We start from the raw sequence: 23,868 nt of genomic DNA on the forward strand, positions 1-23,868 counted from the left end.
GATAGGCAACATAAAGGACAATGGAATACGAGGAGTGCCGTAGTCCCGTGGTTAGAGTGAGCAACTGCGGAACGAGAGGTCCTTGGTTCGAGTCCTCCCTGGAATGAAATTTTACTTTCTTTATTTTCGCAAAGTTACGATCTGACCGTTCATTCATTGACGTCTCTGTTCACTGTAATAAGTTTAGTGTCTGTGCTTTGCGACCGCACCGCAAAACCGTGCGATTAGTAGACGAAAGGACGTGCCTCTCCAATAGGAACCGAAAACATTTGATCGCAAGTTCATAGGTCAACCGATTCCTCCACAGGAAAACACGTCTGATATATTCTATACGACACTGGTGACGGCATGTGCGTCACATGACAGGAATATGTTGTCGACTCACGTAACTTGCACACTTGGCGAATGGGTAAAAAGATTCTTCTACCTTGCCCGATTTAGGTTTTCTTTTGGATGTGATAATCACTCCCAAAAAAGTGATGAAAACATAAGAGTTTGTCACATAAACTGCAACAAATGAATGCAACAGTTTCACAGTCGCACAGTTTTCCCTGTGCTCTGTCAAAACATATGTTTTTTACGTTTTCAAATGTTTCCGTGTGTAGACTGTCAAATGCTGCATATGTCCAAGCAAATCTGAACATATCCTGGAATTTTGGAGAGCGAAGTTTATTATGTGTGAGTGCCTGAACTTTGATAATTGTTTGAAAATAAAAAATTAAACGTTTCACTCGAGAGAAGATTTGAACCAAGGACCTCTCGATCTGCAATTACTCACGCTAACCACGGGTCCACGGCGCTCGTAAGCCGACACTGTCCTTGACGTTGCCTGCCTTGCGCATGGACTACTCAGTTTGTATATTGTGCTTATTTTTTTTTCATAGTTCCACACAACTTCTTCCTGTTTTCTTGATTGATCTGTGTTCAGTTTTTCATGGCCTATCCCTGTGCCAACTTATAACTAAATGTGAGGGGGGTGCGATGGGGAGGTTCCCTTGTTAGTGGCACTTCATCCAGAAGAGGAGGAACAATTCGTCTGAGGAAGTTGGCATATGCTGTGTCGTTTATACTACCATTGATGAAATAGGAGCCAATAATTGTAGTACCAAGCATCCCACACCAGATGTTAACTCTCCATTGACACTGATGTTCCACCTGTCTAAGCCATTGTGGATTGTCGCAGGACCAATAATGCATGTTCCTTTTATTCACCTGTCCTTTGTTTGAGAAGGAACATTCATCGGTAAATAGAACGTTGGAGAAGTAGTTCAGGTTGGTGAGGATTTGCTGCTGTGCCCACTGACAGAACTGTACACGATTCTGGAAATCATTCCCATGGAATTCTTGATGTAGGTGTACGTGGTAAGGATGGATGGAACCAGTGACGTGTAAGAATATGATGTACACTATTTTTAGGAATGCCAATCTCATGTTCAAGCTGTCGTGTGCTCACATGTGGATTCATGGTAATGGAAGCAAGAATAGTAACTTCAGCAGCTTTGGCTGTGCAAGTACTATGATGATTGCGTTGTCATGGGTTGAAACTTCCCGTTTCTTGAAGCGTCACAACAAGACAAAAAAAAAAAACATCCATTGGGAAGGTGGGTTCTTGTCAGGATATCGCTCTCTGTATAGTTCTGCTGCCTGCATAGCATTTCACCTACCTTCAACAACAACAATAAAAGAAACATTATGTTGATGCAGTTTGTGGGAAGGACAGCCTTTACTGTATGTCTACTCTACACAACAGTATTTAAAAGGACGAAACTACTGTACCAAATGTACTCGTACATAAGAAAACAGTATTGCAATTACTGTTCTGCTAACTTACATTCCCCATAGATAGTAGAATTTCTACCTTCTCTTCATTGGTGTACGTTCTACTCACACAACTCTTCAACTGATGATGGTTGACGGGATGACAGGTGTGTATTCTACTTATGTTTACATTTGTCCTCTGTCGCTGTCAGCACAGGGATGTGTTCCATTATCCCGAGTACCTGCTCTAAGCACTGGGAGTGTCAGCATTAATGTTGTGTTATGTAATTAATAACATTGTGTTTCAGTGAATGGTACACTGTAATACATTTTTGAATAGGTCTTTAGGAGAGGAAATGAATTACCGAATAAAAAATACAGTGTGCCGTTTAAAAAAGTCATACTGCTGTTCACACCTTTGTAAAAAAAAAAAAAAAAAGCAACAATGAAGGCAATGCTGATTGATGTCCCCCCGATGACTAAATAACATTTGCTTGAAACATTTCTTAATTTGCATCTGGACAAACACTTATTAAGGGTGGTAAAGATAAATGGAACACCTTGTATGTATGAACATATGGGCTTCTTACATCATCGTAGCCGCTCACGTGTAGTAACACCTCTTCTCTGGCGTTCTCTGGCAACTGCTGAAATGAACCTAGTTCCAACAGGTAACGGGAAAATACTGCAAGTGGTGCTTTGAAAAGTGTTACTTTCAATGTAAATAACCTACACAGATGAATTATGTTACGTGTGAGAATGTGCAATGAATTTCTTAAATCACACAGCATCTGACTCTCATTTAAAACTTCCAACACTTGGAGGAACAGCCACTTAGAAGAATTTCGAGCCCAGAAAATTGGATATTAATGCCATTATTTAAAATTTGTTTGCACATTTGTGTGATGTATCTTAAAAGGGTGATGTGCGTGTGAAAGCTTAGCTTTTTTGTAGCTACATTATGTACATTAATTGAATCCATTTACTTTTCCTGTTTGTGTGTTCCCTGTGCTTAACAGTACTGTCGCTATTGGCTTATTACATCATGTCCTATAAGCTATGATTGGTTTACAAAATCTTGATATCAATGCTTCAGAAACAAACGTGCTGTGTTTGGTGGAATTTGAATTTATACTTTCATAAAACAAAAATATGCAGCGTATCGTAATATGAAAATATGCAGCGTAAGTGTTGATGCACAGAAAAGATATTTCCAAAACACGTTTTTCCCCCCTTTCATTTTCTGAAGTGCTGGGAAATTCTACTCTGCTGTATAAAACCTTTACCATCTGAAGGATTGATATTTTTACAGCTCTAAGGGAAAGTATGCTGTCACTTATCATGGAAAATGTGTATTTTCGCTGTGGAAAAAGTGTATTTTTATGTGGGAAAAAGTGCATATTTAACTGGCAGATCTGGGATAAATGTGGAAATTTTTTTTTCTTGTCCTCGTATACACCCTGAAAGATGACACATTGACCTATAGACAGGCACAGTTAAGAGGTTGTTACACTGTAAGTTTTCGACCAAAACCATCAGAAAAGACACACATGCATAGCAGCCAGATATAGCAGTCATGTATGTGTGAGGTGTGCTTGCTTTTGTGAATGCGTGTGTGTTTTTTTTTTTTTTTCTTCTCTGATGAAGGCTTTGGCTGAAAACTAATGTGTAACAGTCTTTTCGTTGTGCCTGTCTGCAACTCAACACGTCATCTTTATGGAGAGTAGCAATCTATCCTTTCTGTTATTGTTGATATTCCAACCTGAACTTTTCATTGTTTGAAAATGTAAGTTAATGCAGATGAGAGGAAAAAAACAGTCCCGTAAATGTTCGAATACAGCATTAGTAGTGTGCTGCTTGACACAGTCATGTTAAATATGTATTTGTAACATTGCAAACCACTGCATTAAAGACACTAATGTGTATCCACAGGACATGTGGCCTGTAATTGACATTGTCATGACAGTATCTCCATTGGACCAGCCCCTGTCAGATTTCCAGGAGGGGAGTGTCGGGGGGGGGGGGGGTGACCATGAGAAAAAGACTGAATAATTAATGAAGTAATAATGTTCTAAAAGTTGGGGTGTGGTAGGGAGACTAGAGAATCTGAAAAGGCTCAATCTGAATATAGTGGATGTTAGGCAAGTGAAATGGAAAGCAGATTAGGAAATGGTCAGATTAGTATAGGATAATATCAGCAGCAGCAGAAAATGGTATAACAGGAGTAGGATTTATTATGATTGGGAAGGTAGGGGGAGAAAGTGAGTAACTGTGGACGGTTCGGTGATAAGGTTTTTCTCATCAGAATTGACAGCAAACCAACACTGACAGTGATAGGTCCAGTATAGATGCCAATGTCACAAGCCGAAGATGATGAGATAGAGAATATATATAAGGATATTGAAAGGGTAATACATTACGTGAAGGGAGATTAATATCTAATAGTGATGGGGACTGGAAGGCGGTTGCAGGGGAAGGAGTAGAAGAAAGGGTTGCAAGAGAGAATGGGCGTGGTACGAGGAGTGAGAGAGGAGAAAGACTAATCAAGTTCTGCAATAAATTTCAGCTAGTATTAGTGAATACTCTGTTCAAGATTCACAAGAGGAGGAGACATACTAGGAAAAGGCCAGGAGATATGGGAAGACTTCAGTTAGGTTACATCATGGTCAGACAGAGATTCTGAAATCGGATACTGTATTGTAAGGTGTATCCAGGAGCAGGCATTGACTCGGATCACAATTTAGTAGTGATGAAGAGTGGAGTAAAGTTTGAGAGACTTGTCAGAAAGAACCAGTGCGCAAGGAAGTGGGATATGGAAGTACCGAGGTATTAAGAAACACGCTTGAAGCTCCCTGAAGCTACACACATCAAAAAAAGTTTTGCATCACCCCGGTTCCCACAACTCCTGATGATAGACATTGACTGTGGATATTGCATCACAGACACAGTCCCTTTGACTGTTCAGAGATGTCCCTAAACCTGCCCAAAGATGTAAACAACCATGCATCAGCAGCGCCTATTAGACGGAGGTGGTCTGACGGCTGATCAGTTCGTCATTCCACCAGGAACGAGGTACACAGCTGGTGTTCGTAGTTCAGTCATGCTTAGACGGTCAGTACCATGGTTCAATCACATCTGCATTGTTACTTTGTGCCAGGAAGGGCTCTCAACAAGGAAAATCTCCCGACATCTCGGAGTGAACCAAAGCGATGTTGTTCGGACATGGAAGAGATACAGAGAGCTGCACGGGAAGTTGTGATTTTGATAACGCAGCCGCACCAGCAACGTTTGTCACAACGTGTCAGTCGCCGAGCACGAGCAGCAGCACGTACACACAGAGATGCCGCGCTACTACATGAGGAGGAGGGATACACGCCAGACAGTGTATAAAGCCATTGACAACATTAATATGAAAGTTGATTGCACTAATGGACAGGTGTTTTTGCATGGCCCTTCTGTTTTTTGTGGAGGAGTGTTAAAATCACAATTACATCGCAAAACACTGACAACAGAGAAAATTCACAATATCTATCGAAATACAGTATTCCAGATCTACCTGCATGTGATCTGTGAGCAGTGACGTCGCAGGCGAGCTCGCTGCATTGCATATCGGAACACAGTCGTGATTTTTCATGTTTTATTATTAACGCTAGAGACTCCTTGCCGCTACTTTCGTACAAAGCACCATCCTCTGCGCCATCGAGCGCATTAGAAATACAGTACTTTTTTTAAATGCATGATGAACAGTTTCATTTGGGAGACATTTCCAAGATTGACTAAAGCATCCGCACACTTGAGACAAGCTTGCACGCTCAACATGTCCTGTAGGCGTTAATTGTCTATCTTCTTTCGTTAGTCACTGTGTATACATATATTTCTGCTTGTCCATAAAAGGTTTAAACAAACACCTAACGGGTGCAGAATGGACGTCATCCATTTTGGAATTACAACTAAGTCCATTTTACCCTCTGCTAATTTTTTTTCACAGCTGGTGTACAGTGACCTGCGCACGAATCTAACACAAGCATACGTGGCAAACCTAGCAAGGTACCAGGACGATGTTGCCAGACAGGTGTGATCCACTCTAAAACCATGTCCGCCGTGAACCAGCCAATTTCGTTACCACGTACAATAACATCTTTAGGAAACACTTCGGACTTCAGTACAGTCTTCCGTGTGAAATTAATGGTGGCAGTTTATGACCATCGGCTGTACAAGCCAGCATAAGTTTCCGGTGCGCAGTTTGATGATGTAGCGCTGAAATGTGACAAGTCTTTCCCCGTACTTTTCAGACCCAATTGCAGCTACCTTTAAAATCCTGGGTTTTCTGATGTGCTTTTACTTGTATTCTTCCTGCAGTTGCAGGTAAGCACTGTTGCTGCTTCCTCACGAAATCGTTCATTACGGTTTCCACCTCATAGTGGCGGTGTTACTTCTGGTGTCTCCATGTCTTACCGAAGTTCAAAAGCAGATTGTAACAAACGTTTTTATGAGCACTGTCGAAATGTAAAGCGCTTTTTTTAATTGCCATGAATATTTGAAAAATTGCTAAATTCGCCCATGATAAAAAATACCTTACATTAATTACTTGAAACTAACACAACGGCTCCTGTGGCGGCTTCTAGCGGCAAAAAGCAGCAATAATGGCCGCTAGCTCTTACGGCGACAACTATCAGCATTTTTCGGAACTTCTTAGGCTTTGAACCCGGATGTAAATTGCAGGCGGTTTTTTGGATTCCGAAAACTGGAAAAAGTGCGGCTTGCATTCGGGCCACAAAAGCCACTATTGTATTGTTTTCAATATTTAATATTCTTAATGCTAAATGCAGGTTTTGTCGTAATTCGAATTACGTTAAATTGAATATAAATTTGCATTGCACTTATCGATTAATTTTCGGGACTTGAAATTTCTTCCGTAAAATGGGGGATTACACTAAACTGAGGTCACACACAATCGAGGTTATACTGTAAAACATCAAATACTGTAATGTCAAGATTGGGAAGACATATGAAAATGCACAGTGTTCATTCGTAAACACGGGGCTGTGGGCATACCGAAATGTTACAGTAATATAGGTAAATAATAATAATAATAATAATTATTATTATTATTATTATTATTATTATTATTATTATTTACCTATATTACTGTAACATATTTCAGTATGCCCACAGCCCCGTGTTTACGAACGAACCCCGTGGAGGCCCGGGAAAAGAATAGGCCTCCGGTATGTTCTGCCAGTTGTAAAAGGCGACGAAAAGAACAAACCACTAATAGGGCTAACCCCCCTTTTAGTGTGATGAGTTGGTTCAGGACAGAACTAAAGAAGCCTCGGACAAGCGCCGTCATGGTCGGGGACGACGCTTGAACCCTATGCCCGCCCACAATGGTAACGACACTGCTAGCCAACTGGAAAATGATTTAAATCCAAATAGAGGTGTTTTGCAGGATATGCTTCCTGCAACCACCCTAGAAGGAAAACAAAGGCAGAGGATGAGATAGTCAGATGAAGTTAATCGACACCTTATGTTCTGTTATTACCAAGCAACAAACCTAGGAACCAACACAACTGGATACAGATCACAAGTATACACAACATTTATTACCAGATACCCAGAATTAAAATTTTTAACAGAACAACGACTAGCTGATCAGATCCGTGTAATAATCAAAAATAACAGGATACCCCAGTCAGAATTAGAAAACATCAAACAACAAGTACAACAAATACTGGAACAAAATAATGTGCAATCAGAAGAAGAAGAAAATACAGTAATGGACTCAAACTTCCCAGACCAAACAAACAAAGAACAACACGCATCAATTAAACAATCAGAGGAAAACGAAATCTTAAGACAGCCACCAGAACAAGCACAAATAGAACACGAAGTGACACACATGTTAGATATAGAAGAAAAATTTCAGCTGACATATATAGAATACAAAGACACAAATACAGACATTAGACCATTCTTGCATAGACTGCCAAGTAACCCACAAGTCGAAACAACAATAAAAACTATCAACACAATCATACACAACAAAATAAATGAAAACACAACTATGGAAGAGTTACAACTACTGGTTTATATAGAAGCACTCACTACACTAAATATACACACTAGGCAGAGATCAGAACCAACCAACACACAGAAGAAACCCACAAAACCAGCATGGCAACACAGGCTACAGATCAGAATAGAAAAACTGAGAAAGGAAATCGGACAGCTAACACAATTTATAAGAAATGAAATGTCAGAAAAAAAAACAGAAAAGGTTAGGTAAAATCTCACAACAAGAAACGATAGAGCAATTAGATGAGAAGAAGCAGAAATTACAAGCATTGGCCAAACGACTTAGGAGATACAAAAACAGTGAAAATAGAAGGAAACAAAACCAAACATTCAACGCAAACCAAAAGAAATTTTACCAGACAATAGATAACACACACACAAAAATAGACAATCCACCAAACATAACAGACATGGAACACTTCTGGAGCAACATATGGTCAAACCCAGTACAACATAACAGGCATGCACGGTGGATACAAGCAGAAACAGACACATACAAGATGATACCACAAATGCCTGAAGTGATAATTTTGCAACATGAAGTCACCCAAGCTATTAATTCTACTCACAATTGGAAAGCCCCTGGAAAAGGTAAAATAGCAAATTTCTGGCTAAAGAAGTTCACCTCAACACATTCACATCTAACTAAATTATTTAACAGTTACATTGCAGACCCATACACATTCCCTGATACATTTACACATGGAATAACTTATCTGAAACCTAAAGATCAAGCAGACACAGCAAACCCAGCTAAATATCGCCCCATAACATGCCTACCAACAATATACAAAATATTAACTTCAGTCATTACACAGAAATTAATGACACAGACAACACAGAACAAAATTATAAATGAAGAACAAAAGGGCTGTTGCAAAGGAGCATGAGGATGTAAAGAGCAACTGATAATAGATGCAGAGGTGAAATATCAAGCTAAAACTAAACAAAGGTCGCTACACTACGCATACATTGATTACCAAAAAGCTTTTGATAGTGTACCCCACTCATGGTTACTACAAATATTGGAAATATACAAAGTAGATCCTAAATTGATACAGTTCCTAAACATAGTAATGAAAAATTGGAAAACCACACTTAATATCCAAACAAATTCAAATAATATCACATCACAGCCAATACAGATTAAGCGTGGAATATACCAAGGAGATTCATTAAGTCCTTTCTGGTTCTGCCTTGCTCTGAACCCACTATCCAACATGCTAAATAATACAAATTATGGATACAATATCACTGGAACATACCCACACAAAATCACACATTTGCTATACATGGATGATCTAAAACTACTGGCAGCAACAAATCAACAACTCAACCAATTACTAAAGATAACAGAAGTATTCAGCAATGATAGAAATATGGCTTTTGGAACAGACAAATGTAAGAAAAATAGCATAGTCAAGGGAAAACACACTAAACAAGAAGATTACATATTGGATAACCACTGCATAGAAGCAATGGAAAAAACAGATGCCTATAAATATCTAGGATACAGACAAAAAATAGGAAAAGATAATACAAATATTAAAGAAGAACTAAAAGAAAAATATAGACAAAGACTAACAAAAATACTGAAAACAGAATTGACAGCAAGAAACAAGACAAAAGCTATAAATACCTATGCTATACCAATATTGACCTACTCATTTGGAGTAGTGAAATGGAGTAACACAGACCTAGAAGCACTCGATACACTTACACGATCACAATGCCACAAATATAGAATACATCACATACATTCAGCAACAGAAAGATTCACATTAAGCAGAAAGGAAGGAGGAAGGGGATTTATCGACATAAAAAACCTACATTATGGACAAATATAACAGGGGGAAACATTCCACGTGGAAAAAATATATCTAAAAAGAAATATATCTAAAAAGAAAGATGATAAGACTTACCAAACAAAAGCGCTGGCAGGTCGATAGACACACAAACAAATACAAACATACACACAAAATTCTAGCTTTCGCAACTAACGGTTGCTTCGTCAGGAAAGAGGGAAGGAGAGGGAAAGATGAAAGGAGGTGGGTTTTAAGGGAGAGGGTAAGGAGTCATTCCAATCATACGCCAACCTATTCATGGGTCGCTTAGAGGAAGCCTTCTTGGTTACCCAGGCCTGCCAACCCAAAGTTTGGTACAGATTTATTGATGACATTTTCATGATCTGGACTCACAGTGAAGAAGAACTCCAGAATTTCCTCTCCAACCTCAACTCCTTTGGTTCCATCAGATTCACCTGGTCCTACTCTAAATCCCATGCCACTTTCCTTGACGTTGACCTCCACCTGTCCAATGGCCAGCTTCACACGTCCGTCCACATCAAACCCACCAACAAGCAACAGTACCTCCATCATGACAGCTGCCACCCATTCCACATCAAACGGTCCCTTCCCTACAGCCTAGGTCTTCGTGGCAAACGAATCTGCTCCAGTCCAGAATCCTTGAACCATTACACCAACAACCTGAAAACAGCTTTCGCATCCCGTAACTACCCTCCCGACCTGGTACAGAAGCAAATAACCAGAGCCACTTCCTCATCTCCTCAAACCCGGAACCTTCCACAGAAGAACCCCAAAAGTGCCCCACTTGTGACAGGATACTTTCCGGGACTGGATCAGATTCTGAATGTGGCTCTCCAGCAGGGATACGATTTCCTCAAATCCTGCCCTGAAATGAGATCCATCCTCATGAAATCCTCCCCACTCCACCTAGAGTGTCTTTCCGCCGTCCACCTAACCTTCGTAACCTCTTAGTTCATCCCCATGAAATCCCCAAACCACCTTCCCTACCCTCTGGCTCCTACCCTTGTAACCGCCCCCGGTGTAAAACCTGTCCCATGCACCCTCCCACCACCACCTACTCCAGTCCTGTAACCCGGAAGGTGTACACGATCAAAGGCAGAGCCACGTGTGAAAGCACCCACGTGATTTACCAACTGACCTGCCTACACTGTGAAGCCTTCTATGTGGGAATGACCAGCAACAAACTGTCCATTCGCATGAATGGACACAGGCAGACAGTGTTTGTTGGTAATGAGGATCACCCTGTGGCTAAACATGCCTTGGTGCACGGCCAGCACATCTTGGCACAGTGTTACACCGTCCGGGTTATCTGGATACTTCCCACTAACACCAACCTGTCAGAACTCCGGAGGTGGGAACTTGCCCTTCAGCATATCCTCTCTTCTCGCTATCCGCCAGGCCTCAATCTCCGCTAATCTCTAATTTCTATTTGCCGCCGCTCGTACCTCACCTGTCTTTCAACATCACCTTTGCCTCTGTACTTCCGCCTCGACTGACATCTCTGCCCAAACTCTTTGCCTTTACAAATGTCTGCTTTAATAAAATTTAGGTGTCTGTGTATATGCGGATGGATATGTGTGTGTGTGCGAGTGTATACCCGTCCTTTTTTCCCCCTAAGGTAAGTCTTTCCGCTCCTGGGATTGGAATGACTCCTTACCCTCTCCCTTAAAACCCACCTCCTTTCATCTTTCCCTCTCCTTCCCTCTTTCCTGACGAAGCAACCGTTAGTTGCGAAAGCTAGAATTTTGTGTCTACATTATGGACAGGTAGACAATTTAAGAAAATTCTTTATAGAACGAGCAGAAATCAGCAAAATACACAAAGCAATCACTCATATAAATACATCTGCTACACCACTGCAATTTCATAACCACTTCTACAACCCTTTAGATCACATAACATCAACAGATACGAAGAAAGTAAATTGGAAAAAGAAAACACTACATGGCAAGCACCCGTATCATCTAACACAGCCACACATCGATCAAGACGCATCCAACACATGGCTAAGAAAAGGCAATATATACAGTGAGACGGAAGGATTCATGATTGCAATACAGGATCAAACAATAAACACCAGGTATTACAGCAAGCATATTATTAAAGATCCTAATACCACAACAGATAAATGCAGACTTTGCAAACAACAAATAGAAACAGTAGATCACATCACAAGCGGATGTACAATACTAGCAAATACAGAATACCCCAGAAGACATGACAATGTTGCAAAAATAATTCATCAACAGCTTGCCTTACAACATAAACTTATAAAACAACACGTTCCTACATACAAGTATGCACCACAAAATGTACAGGAGAATGATGAATACAAATTATACTGGAACAGAACCATTATAACAGATAAAACAACGCCACATAACAAACCTGACATCATACTCACCAATAAAAAGAAGAAATTAACACAACTAATCGAAATATCCATACCCAATACAACAAATATACAAAAGAAAACAGGAGAAAAAATTGAAAAATACATCCAACTGGCTGAGGAAGTCAGACATGTGGCATCAGGATAAAGTTGACATCATACCAATTATATTATCAACTACAGGAGTCATACCACACAATATCCACCAGTACATCAACGCAATACGGCTACATCCAAACATATATATACAACTACAGAAATCCGTAATTATTGATACATGTTCAATTACCCGAAAGTTCCTAAACGCAATGTAACATATACCGTACAGTTAAAAGGAAGTCACGCTTGATCAAGGTCCGCGTCACTTTCATTTCGAACCAGACCAAAGGTCTGAGAAAGGAAAGAAATAATAATAATAATAGATGTTATACTAATACATCATAAAGTTGTATATAGCCACAAAACATCAGCATGTATGTATGTGAACCATTGTGTTTTCCCAAATTAATGTTCACAAAATAATTTTTTAAATTTATTATTTGAAATAAAAAAATTACGGTATGGGATGACCAAATTTTATTATATACATTTTAAACGTACACTCTTAAGCTATTTTTCTACATAATCACAGTTGAAATTGAGGTACTTATACCGTGCAATGAAATTGAGGCACTTATACCGTGCAACAAGTTTTTCAATTCTCTCTATAAATCTGCCACCTGCAATTGCAACCATTGGTTTATACTGGCATGCAGTTCGCCATTAGTATGGAAGTGTTGCGTAGCAGGACATGTCTTCATTGCTGGGAACATGTGATTGTTGCATGGTGCCAAATCCGTGCTGTATGGTGGATGATCAAATACCTCCCATCCAAAACCCCGTATGTGCTCTCAGGTAGCATTGGCCATGTGTGGGCGTTAATTGTTAAGAAAAAGCAGAACTTTTTTGCTAAGTTTTCCCCAACTTATTATTTCTTTTCTGTGTTAATCATGAAGGTTGCAATAAATTTCAATTGGCTTGCAGATTTTTGAGAACAAAAACCTAATCACAGAACACATCTCACAAGCGATAACGTTTTCTATTGCAGTGCACATTTTAAAATGTCAAAGGAATCAAATTATCAGAGGCATAGACCACACACTACCACTGTTGGATGCGTACTGAGTAGGAAATTTTATGGCACCAAGATGGTGGCTGGAGCCCCGCCCACCGCCATGATAGACAAAAACATCTGTGGGTTTCTGGATAGCCCTCATGTATACGTTTGTAGAACTGTTCATTAAAGTAATAGTTCTGTCATCATTTTTCGTAGCTCTTGCACACTGAACCGTAAAACAATTGTGGGTACTTTTGTTTGAGCCTATCTGCTTCTTTGCATTATTGCATTCAAACTAAACTTCAGTAACGTACATTCGTCTTGCAGAAATTGTAATTCATGTAGCATGATGTATTCTACACATCTATGTGGAGCAGCGGTTCCAATCTTTCTTAGACCATTACCCCTGAGTGCAATCACACAATAGCTAATATACCTGCCCTCCACCCCCACCCCTGCTATCTGTTGCCCGCCCCTCCTACTTCCTCCCCCACATTTTACCAACTATCACCTAACTAAACACTGCAGAATGAAAGACTTTTCTTGGATCACTTTTATTTTTAAAATTATGAAAGATGAATGATACTTAGTTTGTGTGTGTGTGTGTGTGTGTGTGTGTGTGTGTGTGTGTGTGTGTTTCAGAATGTATTACAAAGGAATTTGTGGTGCACTGCAAGTGCTACCTGTAACTCTTTCTCAGAAATGAACGCTATAACTATCCACAGTGATCATACACACATATTACAAAACATGCTTATCCTACATTACTCCTCTCCTTACCGATTTTTGCACTATACTTACTGTTCATAAATCACTAGATTGCTGCACTTCATACATCTGAACTGGCAGAAATTGGACAACTTCAGGCTGATAATGCTTTGTGTTTAACCACCCTAATAATAATAATAAAATTGTATAAAGTTCTATATTAGCTCATATGTAGTTAACGCTGTGCTGTGCTGTCAATGAATTCATTTATCTGTTTTGAAGTGAATAATGAAGCAATTTCTGGACTACTGTAGGTACTATGTACATTTTGGAGAAGCCATTTTCTTCAGATATTTAGCATTTGTTACATCTGTATGTCACTGTTATCAGCAATGTATGGAACAAAGCACAATGTGTGTGTAGTGGGTTGACTATGTGAGGAACCTGTAACCTCCACAGCACCAGTGTTACTAATCGAGAAAAAATAATTATTGGTAACTTATATAACTAGTATTAGAATCTTACAAAATTATAATAATATCGTTCTGTTTTTACTTCTCAGATAATTCTGTTTTACCCCTCATGGGGTGATCACCTCCAGGTTGGGAACCACTGATGTGGAGGAAGCATTAGGTGATAACATTCTTGATAAGAGTTTCACACAATCATAGTAGGCACAGGCACAACCTGTATATACATCAATATTAAACATAATTCACATTAAAATATGAAAATACAAATTTCATGCAACTTACTATCTCGTGCATTAATGTAAAATGGAAACGAAATAAACCCTTACTGCACAGAGCATAACTTTATCACAGCTAACACTTGGATCTAGTATCATGAAAGAAGGTTGTATACATGGAAGAGGCCTGGAGATATTGGAAGGTTTCGATAGATTATATAATGGTAAGACAGAGATTTAGGAACCAGGTTTTAAATTGTAAGGCATTTCCAGGGGCATATGTGGACTCTGGCCACTATCTATTGGTTATGAACGGTAGCTTAAAGCTGAAGAAACTGCAAAAAGGTGGGAATTTAAGGAGATGGGACCTGAATAAACTGACAAAACCAGAGGTTGTACAGAGTTTCAGGGAGAGCATTAAGGAACTATTGACAGGAATGGGGGAAAGAGATACAGTAGAAGAAGAATGGGTAGCTTTGAGGGATGAAATAGTGAAGGCAGCAGAGGATCAAGTTGATAAAAAGACGAGGGCTAGTAGAAATCCTTGGGTAACAGAAGAAATATTGAATTTAATTGATGAAAGGAGAAAATATAAAACTGCAGTAAATAAAGCAGGCAAAAAGGAACACAAACGTCTCAGAAGCGAGATCGACAGGAAGTGCAAAATGGCTAAGCAGGGATGGCTAGAGGACAAATGTAAGGATGTAGAGGCTTATCTCACTAGGAGTAAGATAGATACTGCCTACAGGAAAATTAAAGACCTTTGGAGAAAAGGGAAGTACTTATATGAATATCAAGAGCTCAGATGCAAACCCATTTCTAAGCAAAGAAGGGAAAACAGAAAAATTGAAGTAGCGTATAGAGGGTGATGTATTTGTGGACAGTATTATGGAAATGGAAGAGGATGTAGATCATGATGAAATGGGAGCTATGATACTGCGTGAAGAGTTTGACAAAGCACTGAAAGACGTAAGTTGAAATAAGGCCCTGGGAGCAGACAACATTCCATTAGAACTATTGACAGACTTGGGAGAGCCAGCCCTGTCAAAACTCTACCATCTGGTGAGCAAGATGAATGAGACAGGTAAAATACCTTCAGACTTCAAGAAGAATATAACAACTCCAATCCCAAAGAAAGCAGGTGTGAAAATCACCGAACTATCAGTTTAATAAGTCATGGCTGCAAAATACTAACATGAATTTTTTACAGACAAATGGAAAAACTGGTAGAAGCTGACCTCAGGGAATATCAGTTTGGATTCCATAGAAATTTTGGAACACGTGAGGCAATACTGACCCTATGACTTATCTTTGAAGATAGATTAAGGAAAGGCAAACCTACATTTCTAGCATTTGTAGACTTAGAGAAAGCTTTTGATAATGTTGACTGGAATACTCTCTTTCAAATTCTGAAGGTGGCAGTAGTAAAATACAGGGAGTTAAAGGCTAGTACAGAAACCACATGGCAGTTATGAGAGTCAAGGGGCATAAAAGGGAAACAGTGGTTGGGAAGGGAGTGAGACAGGGTTGTAGCCTATCCCCGATGTCATTCAATCTGTATATTGAGCAAGCAGTAAAGGAAACAAAAGAAAAATTCGGAGTAGGTATTAAAATCCATGGAGAGGGAATAAAAACTTTGAGGTTCGCCGATGACATTGTAATTCTGTCAGAGACAGCAAAGCACTTGGAAGAGCAGTTGAACGGAATGGACAGTGTCTTGAAAGGAGGATATAAGATGAACATCAACAAAAGCAAAACGAGAATAATGGAATGTAGTCGAATTAAGTTGGGTGATGCTGAGGGAATTAGATTATGAAATGAGACACTTAAAGCAGTAAAGGAGTTTTGCTATTTGAGGAGCAAAAAACTGATGATGGTCGAAGTAGAGAGGATGTAAAATGTAGACTGGCAATGGCAAGGAAAGCATTTCTGAAGGAGAGAAATTTGTCAACATCGATTACAGATTTAAGTGTCAGGAAGTTTTTTTCTGAAAGTATTTGTATGGAGTGTAGCCATGTATGGAAGTGAAACATGGACAATAAATAGTTTGGACAAGAAGAGAATAGAAGCTTTCGAAATGTGGTGCTACAGAAGAATGCTGAAGATTATATGGGTAGATCACATAACTAATGAGGAGGTATTGAATAGAATTGGGGAGAAGAGGAGTTTGTGGCACAACTTGACAAGAAGAAGGGACTGGTTGGTAGGACATGTTCTGAGGCATCAAGGGATCACCAATTTAGTATTGGAGGGCATCGTGGAGGGGAAAAATCGCAGAGGGAGACCAAGAGATGAATACACTAAGTAGATTCAGAAGGATGTAGGATGCAGTAGGTACTAGGAGATGAAGCAACTTGCACAGGATAGAGTAGCAGGGAGAGCTGCATCAAACCAGTCTCTGGACTGAAGACAACAATAACATGTGAGTTTTGTCATGTGCCAGTGTACAGCACATCAAGATATTTTAGTGTAATTATTATTACAAAACCACACATGGCACAGTCAGCATATGCCGCTGCAAAGTATCAGACTCCAAATGCCCATTGTGTGCACTGTTAGTTTGAGAACTACTTAAGATGAAACTGTATGCACCGCCAGCTGCAGTTCCTGTCATGTTTGAAACGAATCATTTTTGACAATTAATGAAACTCGTCTCTGGCCTTTATTGTTTAGCACATTTTTATGTTCACTGTTCTTTGCCATATATCATGGCAACAGTTGGTACACCATCCTTGTAGAGATGTTAGGCAGTCTGTGTTGATGTATTAACTAATTGTACTACCTCATTCATGGTGTGGTCATGAGCTAGATAGGAAGGGGAAAGATGAGTTAGCTTCTCAATTAGCAGATACTGAGGAGGAGGGGGGGGGGCAGTCACACAAGGGGAGATCCCTGTGGTTAATGGGGCCAGGCAGACAGGTATTTTTTTAACTGTAGAAGTAAGCAAATTTTGCTTCTGTCAGCACGTTGAAGTTTGCGCATGTGAACTACAGCTAGGTAATGTAGTGTTGACATTAGCAACAGTGTACAGGTCCTCATTAGGAGATTGGGAGCTATTCATAAAAAAAAGTTTGATTCCCTATATGCTGTCTGTCAGACAGAAAGAAATAGTTATTAATCTGTGGTGATTTCAGTGTAAACTTTCTAAGCAGTTCTGACAGGAAAAGTGAACTAGAAGTGTTATTAATGACATATGACTTATAATCTGTGATCAATTTCCCTACACATATAGCTTAACTAACTAGCTGTTCAGGTGCGGTAGCTTCTTTCTGCCATTGTGTCACATCTTCATGTCGACCCGTCTTACTGTGCTGATTCTGTATAACCTGATGATAATACCACTATACTGTCATGTTTTAGCAGTGGAGGGTGATATGACTGTTCGGCAGCAGTTTTATGGTATCTGTAGCACGTGAAGCAACCTGTGTGCACCTTGCAGGAGGGTGACTAACATTACATTCAATTTTGTAACATGACATAGATGAGATTTTTTTCTTTGTTGCTGAGTAATGCAATGTCATGAGAAAATAATGAATAATCATGCTTTATACAACCCGGGACAACCTGGAAAGCTGGGGAAAATGCAGGAATTTTTACATCTGGGTAAAACCCAGGAACTTTTTAGAATTCTGGAAATTTTTCATTGTTTTAGTTTTCAGTTAAATTATTGTAATTTTGACTGGCAAGAATTGAAACTCTAACTAAGGTTTTTAATTTAGCCCACCATGGCAGAGTAATACGGTAGCAATAAAATATGAACAAGAGAATAACACCAAAATAAAACTTTAAATTGCAAAGAAAATGCACCCTTTACAGGAACAAAAGTCAGAGCACACACAAACATCGGCCAAAAGCAAGATGGGTCAAAGGCTTTAGGGCGAAGATTGTGCTAACTTCGTGACAACAAACTGCTTTCAATGAGTATGATGTTACAACTGTTTACATTTCTAACAGATCATGGGGAAATATTGTGATTTGTAGTTTGTGAAGTACTACTTTCATAGTAAATTTCATTTTCAACCAAATGAATTATGTTATACGTGAGAATGTGTGATGCATATCTTAAATTGTGGAATGTTTGACTCTCATTCAGAATTAACACTTTGAGGACCAGCCATTTATGCCATTATTTAAAATTTTACAAGCAAATTTGTATTTGATATACCTTAAATATATGACACACTAAAAAAAGACTAAGCTTCAAGGTTAAGTTACAGTTCTCTTATAGATTACAAATTATGCAATAACAATGCCAAAAAGTAGAACTTTCGCTAAAAAATGTGTGAGATGAGTTCTTGAGCATTTTCACAGGTTGTTGTTGTTGTTGTTGTTGTTTTTATAGTCGAAGTACTCGTTGGAATGTGTATTCAGCCAGGTAACCCATGAAATGTTCGGTGTGCAGCAGTGAAATTTATAATTGTGCTTGTAACAATTATTATGTTGCTGGAATTTAAGCTGTGCACTTAGGATCCTGGCTAACCACACCCTCACAAAAAATAGCTTTTCTTGTAGCTATAGTGTATTTATATCAATTTAAACCATTAACTTTTCCTGTTTGGATGTTCTTGCTATTTAACAGTGATGTTACTGGCTGTCTACATCACCTGTCCTATGTTCTTAATCTTTGCTATCATTGGCTGGCAAGATAACGTAACATGGGATATGACTGGCTGACAAAACCTCAGCACAATCTTGATTGCAGTGCTTCGGAAGCTACCATGCTGTATTTGCTGAATCTGTGTTTATACTTTCGTAATAATGAAAATTTGCAGTGTACATGTTGTTGTGCATCAAAGATCTTTTCAAAAAGCATCATTTTTTCACTAGCTTTTGTTTCCTAAAGTGCCGGGAAGTTCTATGCTGGTGTATAAAACCTTTATTATTCAAAAGATTGATAAGTTTTGTAGCTCCAAGGGAATGTATATAGTCACCTAACATGGAAAAAAAGTACTTTCACCTGGGGACAGTGTATTTTAACTGGGAAAATCTGGGAATTTATTTCCTTGTCTGTGTAAACAACCTGATAATAAATGTGCAAGGTTTTAGTATTTGCCCTTCTAGAGTGATGTTAAATGAGGAGGTGCTCTGGATGAAAACAGAATATCATGCAGATGAAGATATGAGAGTTGTTGGAAACTGTGGTTCCACTATTTACTTTTCAGGAGACGTATGTGCTGAAACTATAGTAGAATTTAAAACTGCTGTAAATATTTTCTCTTATGAGTATGTAGGAATACAGATTCAATCAGACTTGGAACATGTTGTTCAGAAATTAATACTTTTTTGAGGGAACATATGATATCTGTATTATCCTACTTAATACATCAAATTAGGATCTATTAAATACAGCTGTGCCATTTTGCTAATACCATAGCTTGTCAAATTTAAACTGAGTTACTTTGAAGTATAGAGACTAAAAAAAAAAAAAATAGTATCTATTGATTTCTGTTTTGTATTTTCAGGCACAAAAGTCACAGCAAGCGACCGCACCGTGTTGATGTTACTAAACTTACTGCTGCTCCAGATGGCATGGACAAATCAGATGGCATTCCTCCAGCTAAACTTGCTCGCTCCTCAGGAAACAGTAGGGGAGATCCACTTGATCCGAATTCTTCAGACCATGTTGTTGCGATGACACAGCTCAAAGAACAAATTGCATCTCTGCAGAAACAGCTCACCCAAAAGGATGCCCTGCTGCTTTCTAAAGATAAACAGGTATGATGTCACTAGCTTAAACTGAAACATTTTGTGAGAAGCATTAGGCGGCATTGTTTTGTTCTCCATATGTGTAACTTTGAAAATCACTTTTAATTTTGTGACATTATTTGAGCTTATTTAAATGAGTGAATTACTATTACTGTAGTGAGAACCATTTTATGCATTGGGGATGCACAAGGTGCTACCCAAAAGTTTCTGAAATTTATGTGACCCACACCTACAAACAGTAGTACAACCAAACGGTGCTATGAGCAGTGTACAATATGTTTTGTGTATCAGTATGCACAGCGGCTTTTATCTATGTGTGCGTGTTTATTGTTGGCCCACAGTTTTCAATTGTGATGTTTGCTTGTGTTTGTGATCTTGCAGTGACAGTCTCGCAAGAACAGTGTTGCTGTATTGAATTCTGTTTTTAATCGTGGTTAAACAGCTGCAGAAACACGCAAAATGTTACTGCAAGCATTCAGTAATGATGCTTTGGGCCAAACACAAACGTATGACTGGTTTAAACATTTTAAAAATGACCGGATATCTGAAGATGATGAATGTTCAGGACAAACATCTACCAGCATTACAACAGAAAATCACAGTGCTGTTGGGAATGTGATTGTGAAAGAGAATAGGCAGAGCATCCCTGACATCTGATGATGTCCTAAGGCGGCTAAGGGAGGCTGTGAGTAGAAAACGTCAAGAGAAGCGGTGACTGAACCCTTCACCATGACAATGCGAGGCCACATACAGCTTTTGCCATGCGGCAGTTTTTTGGCAAAAAGACAACACAGCAGTTCTTCCTCATTCACCATATACCCTACTTGGCTCCATGGGCTTTCTTACTATTTACCAAATTGAAAATGGGCTATGGGCTTGAAGGGATGATGATTTGACATGATAAAGGAGATTTGAGTGGAATCACAAATGATGCTGAACACACTGACAAAAAAAAAAAAAAAAAAAAAGACTTCAGGATGCATTCTGTGTATGGTAGAAGTTCTGGAATCAATGTCTGAGCTCCAAATTGGATTACTTTGAAGGTGACGGTGTGCCGAATAAAAATCTGGTGTGATGTGATTGTATTTAGCGTTAGAGTTTGAGAATTTTTGTGTGGCATCCCATACGTGTTCTCCCACCTTCCCACATATTTCATTCTGCTGGAAAGATATCCTGGCTCAAAGAAGTGGTATACAAGTGGGCCAAGATATTGCTTTCGTGTTCTGAGCAGTCTTTTAGTAATAATCACTGACATCATTATCTGGAACGATAATTTCACCTAACCAATGAAAGTTGAGAAAAGAAGCAGAGTGTTTCTATATATGTGTAGCAATGAAATATATAATCTTGGTTGCCAGAAATATTTGGATGTTTCTTCCAAATATGTTGTGATTTCTGAGGTTGTGGTTGCGGTGTGACCGTAGAACACAACTTTTTTTCGCTCTCCACCCCCACCCCGAAATACACAGTGGATTTCACATTGATACTGCTGTGAGACTATGAGAATATTTTCCTTAATCTCTTACTTTCAAATATGTCGTCTGTGTGCTGTTCTCTCATTGGCTACATAGAACCGGCAGCTGACACACATTCTTTTGTTCCTGTGATACCATAATGGCCAGCATTGACAAAATTGGTGTACAAAACATGCAAGTACATCACTGACCCGGATCCGGGCTTTTACCATCTCGTGCATAAATGTATGCTGTTGTTGAGTATTTATCCAATTTTAAAGTCAGCTCAATCCTGACTACAAATGAAAAGGTAGTTAACTCTTCAGTTGCAATCTCTTTCTCATCACTACTACAGAAATAGTCTAGCTTTTTCTTTTTTCAGTGTATATGATATATTGATAAAATCAATATTACATTTTGCTCGGTATAGCTTATTAACAAGTATTATTGCTTTTCGGATAACTTCCTCGAATCAATCCAGAAAAAACAATTACCAATATTCTATTGTTAAAAAAGGAACAGCATTGAAGTAGTGCAAGGAGGTTAGATTAGATTGAAGCAGGGTCATAGAACTCGTCCTCTCAAAATCTTTGGCATGCATGTAGCAGGTGCTGGATGAGTGTATGTTAGGCTGCAATCAGCATCAACATTGGTAGATTCCAGCAACGACCGGCATTGGACAAAGATGGCCGAGCATTTCAAATCAATGTGGCAGGGTGCGCACAGTCACAAGCGTCCAAACATGCACGTAATTCGGATGGTAATCGATGAAATTCAGATTAGTTTGTTTCCTTTGGTAGATTCAGCCAATGTTCTCACACATGAAATATGGACTATAAGAAACTAGGTTTCCTTCAAGAAAGGGGTTTGTGGAATCCTGAGGATAATAAGTCATTATATGGCTATATGAATTGAAATCACAGCTTTGTAGGACATCACAAGTAGGTAAAATCGTAATCCGAAAATTTTAGGCATAAATTATAATAATTATCTTGAGGTTGAAGCTCTTCTGTCTGTTTTTGCTTTTACCTATGTTTTTGAACGGGATCCACCTTTAGCAAAGCATAATTTTGTTTTTTTATCCCAAACCTGTTTCACTGCAGTTGCATCATCATCAGTGGGATTTTATTTTATGGTTTTTTACCACATGGTTTGGTTTTCGTGATGTGTTATGTTTTTATAGTGCCTGTTTTCTTTCACAGTTTGTCATTTTTTCATTTTTCCTCATCTTCTTCACTGTGAAGTTCTGTATTTTGAGATGGCCATCTTGTTTTTACAGCTGGTAAACAGTGAAACAGTGACAATGACAGCTCAATATGCAGAACTTCACAGTGAAGAAGATCAGGAAAAATGAAAACATAACAAACTGTGAAAGAAAACTGACACTGTAGAAACATAACACATCAGGAAAACCAAACCATGTGGTAAAAAGCCATAAAATAAAAGCCCACTAATGGTGCTGCAACTGCAGTGAAATATGTTTGGGATAAAAACAAAATTGTGTTTTGCTAAAGGTGGATCCCATCCAAAAACATATTTATTATAAATTATAATCTCAAAAAATAAATTGTTGATGTAAGAAGGGCGGCATATTCTACACATAGTTATTGTTGTGGATCTCTTGTTGTTGTTGTTGTTGTGGTGGTGGTGGTGGTGGTAATGGAGCATTAGCTGTCTTATTTACTGGTGTTTTTATGCCACTAGCATGGTGATTCTGTTATGAGACAGTTTGCAAATATGATGTCTGTTTTTTCCCCCTTTTCAGTGTTTTAGATGTTCAAACCATCTCATTCTAAAATTCATGTTTGTCCAAACCTATGCTTGAATGAGAGTCATTGAAGGTTAATTGACTTAGTCTGTTTTACTGAACTTATTTGAAGCTGTTCAGTTTGTTTGGAATCTGGTTATTCTAATAACTGAGGAAAAAAGAGTGCAGTATTCTCTGTGTGCTTTTGAAGACACACTCGCTGTGTGCTTTCCGAGACATTCACATGCATTTGACATCTTTTTAATAGCAAAAGCTGCAATGCAACACTCGGCTCCAAGCACAGAGGCTTTGTGGTATCTACAGCTCAAAATCTGACCTAGTTCATACATAGAATAGCTTCTAACCTAACCTAACCTCCTTAACTCCGCCAAAAACTGACGAAAGAGATTGGATGTAA

At 38.9% G+C, this 23,868-nt stretch overlaps 1 protein-coding gene across 2 annotated transcripts in view; it reads left to right on the forward strand.

Annotated features, from left to right (window-relative positions):
• LOC126203272 (protein FAM76A) overlaps window positions 1-23,868 on the forward strand; it is an 81,321-nt gene that overhangs the window by 39,431 nt on the left and 18,022 nt on the right. Inside the window, exons 5-6 of one of the 2 annotated variants that reach the window (XM_049937528.1) lie at window positions 20,006-20,258; window positions 22,983-23,111. In XM_049937528.1, the coding sequence (XP_049793485.1) occupies window positions 20,006-20,258; window positions 22,983-23,057 (328 nt within the window). In that variant the 3' untranslated portion in view covers window positions 23,058-23,111. Of the gene's footprint in view, window positions 1-20,005; window positions 20,259-22,982; window positions 23,112-23,868 lie in introns of those variants that run through there. The other variant, XM_049937527.1, reaches the window with a different exon arrangement.

Source organism: Schistocerca nitens, chromosome 9 (genome assembly GCF_023898315.1).
Source record: "Schistocerca nitens isolate TAMUIC-IGC-003100 chromosome 9, iqSchNite1.1, whole genome shotgun sequence".
Classification (NCBI taxonomy): domain Eukaryota; kingdom Metazoa; phylum Arthropoda; class Insecta; order Orthoptera; family Acrididae; genus Schistocerca; species Schistocerca nitens.